Source organism: Nelumbo nucifera, chromosome 4 (genome assembly GCF_055504915.1).
Source record: "Nelumbo nucifera cultivar China Antique chromosome 4, China Antique-T2T, whole genome shotgun sequence".
NCBI classification, from domain to species: domain Eukaryota; kingdom Viridiplantae; phylum Streptophyta; class Magnoliopsida; order Proteales; family Nelumbonaceae; genus Nelumbo; species Nelumbo nucifera.
In genome coordinates this window covers 32,053,656-32,068,862 of record NC_142652.1, presented here as the reverse complement: position 1 = coordinate 32,068,862, position 15,207 = coordinate 32,053,656, and the positions used below count along the sequence as shown (strand labels likewise).

Here is a 15,207-nt window from a genome sequence, read left to right as displayed (position 1 = left end):
GCTATAAATTTTTAATAATTATTGGAGATTAAACTATTGTTATTTATTAGAGATAAGACTATTAATTTAGTTGAAATTATGAGTGTTCATGAGTTGGTTCGGTTCGGTCATAGGCTATTTGGCCCACTCAAGTTGAATCGGTTTGGGTTGATTTTTTGGTTTGGTCAGTCGGTTCAAAAGATTTAAACTTAAAAATTAAATTAAATTTTAAAAATTATAGTGCAATTATTAAAAAATAAATTTAAAAATTAGATTTATGATATAAAACATTTTAGACTAAGAAATATGGGAAATTTCCCTTTTTTCCATATTAAAAATTATATATATATATATATATATATATATATATATATATATAGATCGTTCTATTTTGGTTGGTTTACAAATGGCCAAAGTGAAATTGATCAAACTTGGTTGAATTGGGAAAAATTTGAACCAAAGCCTGCCTAAAATACCAGAAAACTAACCAACTCGGGTCGAGTTGATTGGGTTGGTCGGTTTCATTAGTTTGATGAATAAACCTAACTGAAATTAATTATTGTTATTTTTGTATTATAAAAAACTTATTAAAAGTAGTATGTAAAATATGAATAATTATTAATTATTTAAAAATTTAAAAATATAAAACAATTGTATACTCTTATGTGATTCTATTAGGGTCATTTACTAGAACACATCTTATAGTTTTACATATTTACTTAAACCTACCTTATAATTTTCATTTTATTAAAACATCGCGTATACTTTACAACTTATTTACTTAATCAACCTTTCATTAAGGAGTGTTTGTTTTGCCATTAGGCCCATGTTTTTTATTCCAAAAATACCCTTAACACTTTTTTTGTACAAAAAACAAAATTAACCAAATATAACCAATAGAGTGGTTGCCCGTGTCTTATAAAGGGCAAAATTGGTATTTTTATTTTTATTAAATTTATTTAAATGAACATTAGTGTCAACACTGTCATCTAATGGAAGATTGATTAAATCCATTGCAAATTATAAGTGGTGTTTTAGTAAAATTTTAACTATAGGGTAAATTTTAGTAAATCCATGAAACTATAAGGGGTATTTTAGTAAATGACATTTTATATTATTTAGCTTTTGCTTAATAAATCTGAATTATTAAAATCAATATATATTAAAGTTAAATCCCATATGTGGTCGAATTATTAATTACATGCATATTTTAAAATCTGAATTTGATGCGATTATATTGGTTATCCTAATCCAAGATGATCAGATCAGATTAACTAGGGGTGTTAATCGACTAGTTTTGGTTTAGATCCAAACCGATTCAAAACTTATCAAATCGGATTTGGATGTTCCATTATAATTATTGGATTGCGCCAATTCAAAATAAATTGGTCCATATTCTTATTGGTTTGAATTAGACCTAAACCAAATTTCTAATAATCCAATCACGAGGCCAAACTCTTGTCCAATTTGAAATTAATCAAAACTGAAAACAATATAAAATCATTTTTATGAAAATATTTTTACAAAAGCACTTTTATAAAAGTAATTTTATGAAAATTATTTTTACAAAAGCACTTTAAAAAAATACTTTCACGAAAGCATTTTTACAAAAATACTTTTATGAAATTACTTTTACAGAAGTAGTTTTATAAAAGCACTTTTACAAAATCACTATAATAAAAGCACTTTTATAAAAGTACTTTTACACGAAAACACATGAAATCACTTTTACAAAAAAAACTTACGGAAGTACTTTTATGAAAACACTTTTATGAAAGCACTTTTAGAAAATCACTTTTACGAAAGCACTTTTACAAAAGCACTTTTATAAAAACACTTCTGCGGAAGTACTTTTATAAAAGTACTTTCACAAAAGTACTTTTATAAAAGCCTATGAAGTACTTTTCAAAAAGTGCTTTTACAAAAACACTTTCCCGAAGTGCTTTCAATAAAGTGCTTTTGTAAGAACACTTTTGTGAAAATATTTTTATCAAAGTATTTATACAAAAGTGCTTTTTCAATGCTACAAAAGTGCTTTTATATAATTTTTGATATTTCATTCGGTTTGGATTGAATCCAATCCAATCCATTTACATTGTAATGGATTGGATTTGGTTTGTATTGGATTGAGTCCAGTCCATTTATAAGTGGACTCTCATTGGACTGGATCGGGTTGGACCAAATCCATCCATTAAAATGTAAATGGATTGGATACATGTACGTAAGAAGGATGAACCGAAACCAAACACACAGGGTTGGTTCATTTATGAATTTCTTGAACTTGAAACACCTGGCTTATGTCATGGTTCTATATTAAGTAGGTTTATTTATTTAGTTTGAGAAGCTTAAAATATCAATATGGCAACCATGGATTTAGTAAGTGGAGATAATGGCAACCATGGATTTATTTATTTAGTAAGTGGAGATATGGCAATCATGGATTAAAATATCAATATTATATGACGAATATGGGGTGTATCATATTAATATCAGTGAACATGGTTACAGGATACACTCACTGTGACTAAAGTGTATTTTTTATTCATGTGTGCTGGTGCGATATGCTTTATCGGGCCACATTGCACCGTATAATGTATATGCTCTGATACGCAACGATACTAAAGCATTATAGCTCTCCCAATTTTAAGACTTTTGACCATTACATTTTCTTACATTTTCCCCAAAAAATGTGTATTTTCTTATTTAATTTTTTTAGAAACTTATTTTTTTTTTATTTTTTAGATAGATTTGTAATTAAAGGCTAGTATAACAATACTAAATAACAATTGCATGTTAAAAAATAAAAATATATTTATTATTTGAAGAAATAGTTTATTATTTATATAAACATTCTAAATAAATCATTTTCCCCAAGAATTAATAAAATTATAAATTATAATATAAAAATCAAAATAATGTTATAATTATAAAAATTGAAATTAATAATTTAATATTTAATTTTTAGTTAGTAATTTAATAAAAATGAAAATTATAAAAAACTGAAATAAATAATTTATATTTAATTTTTTAGTAATGTTATTGTATGATATGTACATGTTCTTGAGTCCCATTGTTGTTAATTGTAATATTTTTCTTCATATAAACTATTAAATGTGCATTTATCATGTCTTTATACCTTATTCATAGTTAATTCAAATTTAGATTTGTATTTATGCTATTGTTATACATTTTTCTAACGTATCCAAATGTGTTCATATCTTTCATTCATATATGTGTTTACAAGGAGTATCGTAACTAAACTGTCTGATAGGATACTCAATTCCAATACTTTTGATCCATTATGAGAATGAAAGGAGCAAAACCATATATTGCTCTAATTCTCTCCATCGGTTCAGGTGGTGAGCCCAGATCTCCTATAAACAATAACTCTGTTCATATAGCAGATAGCTGCAATTAAGTTAAATTCAACTCCGAGTTTCTTACCCATAACATCACAGCCACACATGGAAAACATCTCATCCCCTTACATATTATTATGCACGGAGGTAATGTTTTGTAGGTAGGCGTGGGTAGAATTCTTATGGGTAGGAGATCCAAAGTTGTCTCGAGAAAGATTAGCGTGCAAAGATTAATACAGTAAGCAACACATGCTTCAATGGTTGAAATCATAGCTAATATGAATCCAAAAGCCCTCCCTGTTAGACAGTTATACCCTTTAGCTCCAATCAGATTGATGTATCTTTTTGACATTTATTGTAAATGAATAAAGTACATAATTGATTCATGTCATTGTGGTGTGTTTCTGTGTAATGCCCTTAAACTGGACACTTAATGAGACTCGTGTTGGTTTAGAATCTTCACAGCCGTTGGATATATCTAGAGAGATTTATCCTGCCAAGTCTGACACTGATGTGCCACCAAGTTGGTTGGGGTGGCTTGTCTCAGCTGCCAGTGTGTGTTTTCTTGAAACCCTGAACCAGACCAAAATTCCAGTATTGCCCTAGACCTTGGAGATAGATGGGCAAAACTGAAAATGTTACACCTGACCTCTAAACTCGATTATGATACTACACTAGGTGTCGGATTTGGCTGTTTTTGATATACCAATCAGTGAGATCCTTAGAAAGGGTCACTGACCCTTGGAAACAGAGAATGAAAAAACACATGGAAAAAGGCAGCAGCAAGCGAAGGAGTAATAATCAACCTATTTCTTCTGTTATCTCCCGAATTCTGACCCAACCCACGCCTTAAATAGCCTTGAGAATTGATAAACCAGGCCTTCCCCTCTTCGGCGCCTGTGTTACTGAATTTCCAAGACATAAATATCATTTCTAACCAAAAGGAGAAAGCAGATGCACTCATGCACATATAAAAAAGAGAGTTTGGAATATGAACAGGAGCGGTAGTTCCACTTTTGAATAATCGATTTTATTATTATATGCTAATGACAAAAGGAAAAGGAAGATGACACCACCACTCACGGCCGTTGTAGGGTCCTCCACCTATTGGGTTCCAATCAATCAGTGGTCCATGGAATCTCTTACCTCCACTTTCTCTTTCTACAACGGAGAGATGAACCAAAGATGTCGGAAGCGAGATGAACCAACAAAAGCAAGCATCCATTGGCAACCTAGAAAGCCTGAAACCACTATTGGAAAGCCTAGAACCTGGAAAGCCTGAAACCACTGGCAATACAGGAGCTGGTCTCACGCCCATGAGCTTGGAGAAAGCTCTCTCCTTCTCACCGGAAACAGAGCAGAATGAGAAAACACACGGAAAGAGGCAGTAGCTGGAGAGGCAGTCTCACGGCCGCCACAGGGTCCTCCACCTACCAGGTTCCAATCAATTAGCGGTCCATGGAATCTCTCACCTCCACTTTCTCCTTCTACAACGGAGAGATGAACCAACAAAAGCAGGTTGGAAGCGAGGTTTATCTGACCGCTAGGAAGAAATAGCTGTAAAGAGGATGAAGAAATTGAATGAGTTGAAATTGACTGAAAAGAAGGCTGGCTGCTAGAAGGCCCAAGAAATGTTTCAGAACTAGCTCCCACTTTCCCCACCTTCTTCCTTCTTTGTGCCATAGCCGCTCATGACCCAGAGCTCGCTTTCGATTATCACACCGGGAGGTCATTGAACCGACTTCCGAATGTTATTGAACAATAAGAGCATTTTAAGAATTTTAAAATAATTACCTCATCTAATAACACATGTGAACAAAGTGTGACGGCAAGGAAAGTTTTAAACAATTATCAGAAAACTCAAAGGTACAGGGATAGTTTAAGAGATTTACCCTAAATTAAAAGAAAAGTGATGAAATTTTTAAGTGAAAAAAAAATAATACGTCGAACAAGCTCTAAATCCAAAATATACAATCATAACAATTAAAAGTATATCCTCTCCAGTATTTTGTTCTCTTTTCACAATTAAATGTGATTACAAATTGAATGGTCGAGGAAAGGGAAAAAATCATGGTAGGATCTTCAGAAAATATTCGTAAGTGTTGAATTGTTCGTCTTTATCGTCTCTTCCCAGAAGTCCACTCGGACTCCATGCTCCTTCTCCGGTGCTGATAACCGGTTCCGGCGCTCACACTGCTCGATGACATTGAACAATTAATGATTGAAGTTTTGGATGAATTGGTGTTTCGTCTAAAACAGGAACGGAATAAATTGTTCCTTCTTTTCTAATATAAGGAGATGCAGTAGTTGACTTGTAAATATTTAGACTGGTGACAAATAAACAGAGAACAGAGCTAGACGAAATAAGAATCCTTGATGACAACCTAAAAACAGGAGAAGCAAAACTGTATATGCTGAGTGATTAGAAAAAAAAAAAACCCACGAACATTACTTAGGAAAAGAAAACATCAAGTTGTACAGTTCGAGATTTATTTATAATGAATTGGGTGATTCCATCAAGGTTGCGTTGTCGGGGATTTCTAACTTGGTTGGTGCTGATTCTGTGTGTTACTGTGATTCGGGGCACATAACAATCAATTAGCCATGGTGTTCACTACAGTGATTGAGTTTCCCCTAACGATTTGCATTTATCAACTAGAAAATTTTCTCTCGTACGGTGAGTGCTTTGCTTTCTGTTTCTTGTCCTCTACTCTTTGATTGATCCATAGAACAAGTTGGGTTCATTGATATTGGCATCAAAATCATCAATTTAGAGAGAGATCTCGAAGATGAGGCTTATTACCATCTTAGCAGCCATCACTATGCTGGAATCACCTCATCTTCGCCATTAAAGTTGGATGAGGAAGTCAGTTTATTTACGAAGATGACGTTTTGTCCTTTAACGGCCTGCCCTCGCCATTAAAGTTAGGCTGAGGAAGACGATTACTTTGCAGCGATTTTTTTTTTCTTTTTTAGCGGTTTTTTTCAATTTTAATTTTAAACAAAAATACACACATCGATTACTTTGCAGCGATTTTTTTTTTCTTTTTTAGCGGTTTTTTTCAATTTTAGTTTTAAACAAAAATACACATATATATAATGAAATCAGACCAAAAAAGTCTTCCAATCAAACATTGGCCCACTTATATTCAGGCACCTGTCATTTTAAAGATTTAAACAAAATGGAGACAGGTCAAAATCTGAATAATGGTAGTTTAAGAATAGAATCCACTACACATGTGTCAAATTTTGATTAGTGGTAGTTCAAAAAAAGAATCCACTAACATGTAGAGTAGAACCCACCACCATGCAGAGTTGTGAGAAAAAAAGGAAATTATGCTATTAATTACTATTAACTACTAAACTAATTAATTAATTCCATCTACTAATTACTAATAATAATTACTGTTAACTATTTTTAATGAATTAATTACAGCTATTGATTACCGTTAATTACTTCTAATTAATTAATTTCAGTTATTAATTACTCGCTGATAACAATTAATTACTGAAAATAATTTCTTATAATAATTACTGCTATTACTTAACTGTTGATAATAATTAATTAGTGATAATATTGCTCATTATTAATTCGAAATGATAGTTAATAAATATTTTCATAATGGTAATTAATAATTCGGAAATAATCATTTTATATTTATATTAACTCATATTAATTATTTTGAAAATATTTAATGGTAATTATTTATATTATAATATTATCAGAAATTGTAATTCATACATTTATATGAAATAATTAATTATATTATTATAAGTAATTATAATTAATAATATTATATTAATGAATATAATTATATTATTATTATCAATAATTATAATTAATTGTTACTAATACTAATGATGATAATTATTACTTCAGAATGATAATTAATAAGTATTTTAATAGTGTTAATTATTAATTGGGATACAATAATTTTATATTAATATTAATTCATATTAATTATTTTATAAATATATAGTTAGTGTTACTTATTTACATTATTATTATTACAAGTAATTGTAATTAATACTATTATTGTTCTCCAATAAATATTTCATTTAGTGAAAGTTAATTATAAAACTTTTAATTATTCAATATTGTTAAACTTAAAGAATTATAAAAGCAAATATTATTTTATGAATTAACTAAAATCGTAATTATAACAAATTAATTACTTAATAAAAATAAAAATAAAATAATAATAATAGTAATAATAATAATAATAATAATAATAATAACAATAATAATAATATACTTATTATTATTATTGATTTCACAATTATTAATATATTATTAATCTATCAGTAATGCTGATTATTATTAAAAAATGTTAATAGAAAATTTTAATTACTTAAATTATTTTTTGAAATTACCCATTTTAATTCAGACATTTATTAATTATTAATTTCTTAAAATTATTATTTACAAAATAATTTTAATTACTCTTTCATTAACGACCTTATTTTTGAGTAATTGGTTTTTTATGTTCAATATATTTTTTTTTGCAAAAATCCAAATAACTTTTCATTTGCAATGCTAACCATTTTACTTTTCTATTATTCAGTTTTCCAAAAGATAAAAAAAAAATAAATTAATGATATTTACTTATTTTTATCAAATTATGTATTTATAAAGTTGTTGTCATTGATGATGACGATGATGATGAGTCAACTTTTTGAAAGAGATGGGTGATTATTATTGACTTCTAATTAATTAATTTCAGCTATTAATTACTAATAGTAATAACTCACTAATAATAATTAATTACTGATAATAATTACTGCTAATACTTAACCACTGATATTAACTAATTACTAATAATATTTCTCATTATTAATTCAGAATGATAACTAATAACGATTTTAATAATGGTAATTAATAATTCATAAATAACAATTTTATGTTTATATTAACTCATATTAATTATTTTGAATATAAATATTGAATGTTAATTATTTATATTAGAATTATTATCAGAATTTATAATTCAAACATTTATATGAAATAATTATTTATATTATTATTATTATCAGTAATTATAATTAATACTTATATTAATTAATACAATTATATTATTATTATCATCAATAATTATAATTAATTATTACTAATAATCATGATTTCTGATAAAAATTAATTACTGATTATAATTACTTACTGATCATTAATTCGTTAATTATAATTACGATAATTATTACATCAGAATGCTAATTAATTAATAATAAATAATAAGTATTTTAATAATGCTAATTATTAATTGGGATATAATCATTTTATATTTATATTAATTTTTTTATAAATATATAATTAGTGTTAATTATTTACATTATTATTATTATTATAAATAATTACAATTAATACTTTTATTATTCTCCATTAAATATTTCATTTAATGAAAGTTAAATTATAAACTTTCAATTATTCATTATTGTTGATGTAACCGTTTTCTGGTCACGTACCAATTTTTTGGCTAAGTACCTCGTCATTTGACTTGCTCCCAGGTGGCCTGTGACTCAAGAGGATGATGGAGCTCCCTGGTGGTGAATTGCCTAGTGATGAGCTACTTGGTGGCGAACTCCCTGGTGGTGAGCTACCTGGTGACGAGCTCCCTGGTGGAGAGCTACTTGGTGACGAACTCCCTAGTGGTGAGCTACTTGGTGATGAGCTCCCTGGTGGAGAGCTACTTGGGTGGAGCTCCTTGGTGTAGCGCAACCCGACTGCCCTCTGCATGAGGTGATCTCCTCTCCTTTGTAGGCGGCGGGAGCTAAGGGACCTACGAGAACTCCATCTTTTCCTCTTCTTTGTAGGCGGCGGGATTTGAGGAACCTGCGAGAACTGAATCAGAGGACCCGGGGGTATTTTCCCGGCGGGGACTCTCCGATGCCTAAGTTAGCATTATGATTGTAGGGAGCTTGGAGAGAAATGAGAGAGCTAGAGTCATCCTCCTCCCCTTGTCTTTGGGGGTCGGAGTTCTTATATAGTGGTGTCCTGTCAAATCAGGCGTAACAGCCTCTGTCAAGTCAGGTGTAACCGCCTTTGTCTCTCTGCTGCAGCTGTTACTGTCAGATCTGAGGTGGCGGGTGCAGGCGGCTGCTACGGAGTACGGCTCTGCCAGTCAAGGGACAACTCTCAGGATTGGCAGGCACGGCGCCGCCTAGCGAGAGACGTGGGCGCAAGTCTCCGGATCTGTCAAGTACAGTTGTCAGGCAGGAGATCTTCCTGCGATACGCTGAGCTGCCCCTAAGTGCCGAGCTACTTGTAAGTGCCGAGCTGCCCCTAAGTGCCGAGCTCTTCGTAAGACGCCAGGCTGCCTGCGGAGTGGCCAGCTGCCTGTGGCGAGCTGCCTACGCCGAGCTACCTGTAAATGCCGAGCTGCCCCTAAGTGGCGAGCTCTTCGTAAGACGCCAGGCTGACTGCGGAGTGGCCAGCTGCCTATGCCGAGCTGCCCTAGCTATACCGAGCTGCCTATGCCGAGCTACCCGAGCTGTACCGAGCTGCCTATGCCGAGCTGCCCAGTCGTCAAGAGGCTGCACTTGGTTTGCATGAGGTGCCAGGTGTCACAATTTCACTGGAGGGCCAAATCCGCCCTCATCAATTGTTAAACTAAAAGAATTATAAAAGCAATTATTATTTCAGGAATTAAATAAAAATCGTAATTATAACAAATTAATTACTTCATAATAATAATAATAATAATAATAATAATAATAATAATAATTTAATATTACTAATTTCAAAATCAATACACACATAATAAGAATATATTATTAGTAAATAATAGTAATAATAATATACTTATTATTATTACTAATTTCATAATTATTAATCTATATTACTCAATAAATACATGGAATAAAAAATATTCAATTTACCACTAAATGAGTGAAATAAAAATCTATGAGTATTCTAATTGACTTGAATTTGACACATCAACATGCCCAAAATTATAATTTCAACCTACATTTTCTATTTCTATCTCCCAATTCCCATAATTCAAGCATACCATTAGGTTATGTATTGGTTTCCCTATCTTTTCCTAAAGATAAATTCTAGCCAGTCTATGTGCATTGTGGGGGGCTTAGACTTAAAATCCATAACCATGATCAACCAAAAGAAGCATTGCCACCTAAATTGGAGGTGACTTCCATACTTAGGATGGTCTCATTATTCTCCTTTCTTTCATGTTTCATCTATTGGATGGGCTTCGGAGTTCTAATTATATTATCAATTGATTGTAGTCATACATGATGATGATTTGATTGTAGTCATATATTTTTCATCTCTTACTTTAGAGGATGGATGCATCTACAAATGTTGTTTGGCATGGATTGTTTTTCTTAGTAGCTCTTTGAATGTATATCATAAATGCTTTTTATCCATTCATATGTCCCTAAATATTAAACAGTATTGGTGATATTGTTGTAAACATCCATCTAAGTTTACTATTTTATAAATAAATTAGTGATTTCAAAGTTATTGATACTTTTTCGGGGGTGGGTTGCTCAACAGGACATTAATTTTTTATTGTTAAATAGTAAATTTCAAATTAAATGATATTGTAGTTGCCTCTTAGTATGGGGTTATTATCTAAATAAAACATGGTAAGTCTCTTAAATAGAGCCTACCCTAAATGTCTATTATAAATAATGAAAAAAATGAAATAATTCAGATTAAATCAAATAATTACTTACTCAAAATTACTGAATTAAGTAAATAATAATAACAATCAATTATTTATATAAATAATTAATAATAATAACAATCATGAAGTACTTATTTAACTAAATAATAAAAAACGAAATAACAATCATCGGCTATCATTAATGTTTATTCAAAGCATGCCTCATAATAATTACCAAATACAGTAATTAAACCTTAAATAAAAATCAATATTTATTAATAGTCATTAAAATTGTTAAGCCAAATCATTAATGTTTATTCTTAAATGGAAAATATGAATTAACAAATCTATTATATAATAATTATATTCGGTTGGAAAAAGATATTTTAAGTAAATATTTAAATAATTACAAATTTAATTAATATTATTACTAAATAACAAAAAATTTAAATTAAATATTAAAATAAATTAATAATAATAATAATAGTTAAATTAAAGTAATAAACGTTTCAAGCTGAATTTAATGACCAGCATAATTTTACGGGTTTGATATATAAGAGTCAATTTATGTGGACGCTATATATATGATTAACTTCTCGTATTTAGTACGGGGTTGTGTGGATGTTTAAAACTTTGAAAGTGTCACAAAATGTGTGGACTCAAAGGAAAAATTTCTTCAGTCCAAACGCACTGGATCCGGAGTGCATCGAGTATCAAATCCGGTTCTTATTCGATGCCTTTGGCCAGTACCAGTAGCAGACTCACTGTGCACACCAATGGAGTCAAACACCTCCATCGTCAAGCTCCTCTGCTCCTTTTTACTCTGTTTTCTCTACGTCTTTCCGTCCAATATACCAGCCAACGCAGCCCCTTCGTTTCCTAAAGAGGCCTTGCCCACTAAAACTGGCTATCTCCCCGTTAATTCGACTTCTACTTCCGCTATTTTCTTTGCCTTCTATGAGGCCCAAAGTCCCATTTCAGCTCTTTCTCAAACACCTCTCCTCATCTGGCTCCAAGGCGGCCCCGGATGCTCCTCCATGATCGGTAACTTCTTTGAGCTCGGTCCCTGGCTTTTGTCTTCTGATGGGGAAAACCCAACTCTCAAGGCAAATACCGGTGCTTGGAATCGTAGGTTTGGTCTACTTTTCCTTGATAACCCAATTGGAACAGGGTTTAGTGTTGCTTCTACACCTGGGGAGATTCCCAGGGACCAGCATACCGTTGCCAAGCATCTATTTGTTGCACTCAATGCATTTATATCCTTAAACCCGTCGTTCAAGTCTCGTCCAATTTATATCACCGGCGAGAGTTATGCTGGAAAGTATGTTCCGGCAATTGGGTATTACATCCTGCAACAGAACTCCCTTCTATCCCCTTCCCGTCGGTTGAGTTTAAGGGGTGTCGCAATTGGGAATGGATTGACTGATCCAGTTACTCAAGTCGCCACCCACGCCATAAACGCATACTACTCTGGCTTGATCAATGAAAATCAGAAAACCCAGCTCGAGGAATTTCAAGCTGAAGCTGTGAGACTGACCCAAGAGGGGAACTGGACTGAAGCTACGAACGCACGTAACAGGGTCTTGCGTTGGCTGCAGAATGTGACAGGGTTAGCTACTCTGTATGATTTGAGGAGGATGAGACCTTATGAAACCGACGTTATTAGTGTTTTTCTGCAGAAGGAAGAAGTAAAGAAGGCTTTGGGCGTGGAGACATCCATAATTTGGGAAGAATGCAGCGACGTTGTTGGGGATGCATTGCACAAAGATGTAATGAAGAGTGTCAAGTTCATGGTAGAGGAATTGGTGAAGAAGAGTAAGGTTTTGTTGTATCAGGGGCAGTTTGATTTGAGAGATGGAGTAGTTTCCACGGAAGCGTGGGTAAAGAAATTGCAATGGGAGGGTCTAGAGAGGTTTCTAGTGGCAGAAAGGAAGGTCTGGAAAGTCAACGAGCAGCTTGCTGGGTATGTTCAGAAATGGGGGAGCTTGAGCCAAGTTGTTGTTTCAGGGGCTGGGCACCTGGTCCCTGCTGACCAGTCGTTGAGTTCTCAGGCAATGATTGAAGACTGGGTCCTGGAGAGGGGTTTGTTTGCAGATGACGAGGAGAAATTTCCAAAATCTAATTTGAGGAACTTCCTTTGAATTTTATCATGCTTTCCTGCTACCACAACAAAGTAAATCATTGGTGAAAGCTTTGTACTTGATATTATTAGTTAAGTTTGCCATAATAACAACTAGTAGAATCTATTTACAATAGGATTTTATATTGTCTGAATTTTTGTCTTTGGTAGCCTTTTCAGTTTCAGTAATTCTCATGTGCTACTTAAATAATTCCTTTAAGGTAAAAATTCAAATTATGGGTGGCTTGCATAAATGTGGGTATATAAAACTCCTGTTAATTGGTTCTGAAAGGAATTCCAGTAAGTTGCCCTGTAAAATCTATTAGCCCACTGAGGAGGATTTCTGATGATTGTTTGATCGATGGTTGGTTGGTTCAATTACAAGGCAGAAACTTGATGAACACTCCTCTCAACCACCTTAGATTGTAGCTAAATGATTTATTTGTTCAGAATTCTCCACCTCTGTGGAAATAAAAAAGAAAAGCCTGAGTCAACCATTTCATCTATTATGTTAGCTCAGTGTTGAACTTGTTAGCCATGTTCTATGTAAAATCAACTTCTAGAAAAGGAGTCCCATGGATGGAAAATCTTGATCTTACCGGTCAACCTTCTGTTGTTTCTTTTACTGGTCTGGGTTTCCAATCCAAAACCCAAACAAAACATTAGCCATGTTAGGTTGAGCCGTTGAGCATTTTCCAACTGAAACTGAATTAATTCAATCTGAGACCTAGTGCCACTCCTAAACTGACTGTCAACTAAATTTGTTGGATCCCATGCTCATACCATATATACCCTTTTTCCCCTAAATTACTCTGCATTATGCAATTACTATTTACTAGTAAAGAAGAAAGCCATATTTTAGACATGATACAATTTGATAAGATAGTCCCATTGGTTCTCTACGCCTATATCTGAATCGATTTGAATTTGGGTAATGTTTCTATTTAATAATGAATTGGATCATAACTGAGGGCATATACTTCATGGATTTGAAGTAGAGTTACAATCTACGCTTATCAGAATGACAATTAGTGAAATCCATTAAGCAGCTGGAGGACTGACTTTTTGATGGTCTATTCAGTTCCTGTAGTTCTCTTATACTGCTCATGAATTTCTGGTGTAATATAGGCAGAACTAAATTTGGTTGTCTTTCATAAATTCTGATAATGGAATCTATTTATTATTTGGTTCCTCAGTTTAGAAGGAGTACAAATACGAATATGTATGATGCAAATACGTATAAAACAGAACAAGTTTCAAGGTTCCACTATAATTGAAGTTGGATTTATCAAGGTAAAATCTATTAGGCTCAGTTTGGAAATAGTACAAATACAAATATGTACAGTGCAAATACATACAAAATAATACAAAATACACAGATTTGCACTCTACATATTGTATTTGTACTCCTTCCAAACTGATCCTTAAGGAAAATTTAGGACAAGGCACCTGCATCTCTACATTAGCAGAGCCCCCCCATTCCTCCTCTGTAACTCTTCATTTCTTCAAATCGCATGGTGCCAAAGAAGAAAAAGCTCCTCTTCCATCTTCCAAGCCCACCAAACCTGGGGGCAGTAAACAGAACAAGAAAAAGTGGAGAAAGGGAAGCAGAAGGAGAAGGTGAACAACATGGTGTTGTTTGACCAGGCCACCTATGACAAGCTTCTCTTGGAAGCACCTTATCACCCCTTTCATTGTCTCTGACAGATTGAGGATCAATGGATTGCTTGTGCAGATGGCTCAAGGAATTAATGGCAAGAGGTTTTACTAGGATGGTGTCTGAAGACTCTGCACATGCAAGCCAGCAGGTTTAAACTAGGGCAACTAATACCCAAGTGCTTTTTATTGTTTGTTTTCTTTTTTATATTATGGATTCTGATTAACTTATTGCTAGAATTTCAAGTTTAGGTTCAGTTCTTTGTTGAGATAAATACCATCTCTGTCTTTGTTAAAAAAGGAGAATTTAGGATGATTGCATCATTGGTGGTTACTATGTTCAATTAGAAGGTTGATTAACTGATATTTGATTCTAATTATAATTATTCACTTCCATTGTGGAAATAGAAAAGGACCAGTTCATTCATTTCATTCATCATGTCGGTTCACAACTGAACTTGGTATTTGGTAA

General features: G+C 32.5%; 1 protein-coding gene and 1 pseudogene across 1 annotated transcript; both read left to right on the top strand.

Annotated features, from left to right (window-relative positions):
- Window positions 1-11,607: 11,607 nt before the first annotated feature.
- Window positions 11,608-13,234, top strand: LOC104609936 (serine carboxypeptidase-like 50). Its single transcript, XM_010276372.3, has one exon. The coding sequence runs from the start codon at window positions 11,737-11,739 to the stop codon at window positions 13,099-13,101; it is 1,365 nt and encodes a 454-aa protein (XP_010274674.1). The 5' UTR covers window positions 11,608-11,736; the 3' UTR covers window positions 13,102-13,234.
- Window positions 13,235-14,299: 1,065 nt separating this feature from the next.
- LOC109115627 (small ribosomal subunit protein eS25 pseudogene) lies at window positions 14,300-14,962 on the top strand (annotated as a pseudogene).
- Window positions 14,963-15,207: the final 245 nt, after the last annotated feature.

Coding starts and splice junctions, on each gene's coding strand:
- LOC104609936 (XM_010276372.3), top strand. CDS start 11,737: ATGGAGTCAAACACCTCCATCGTCAAGCTCCTCTGCTCCTTTTTACTC.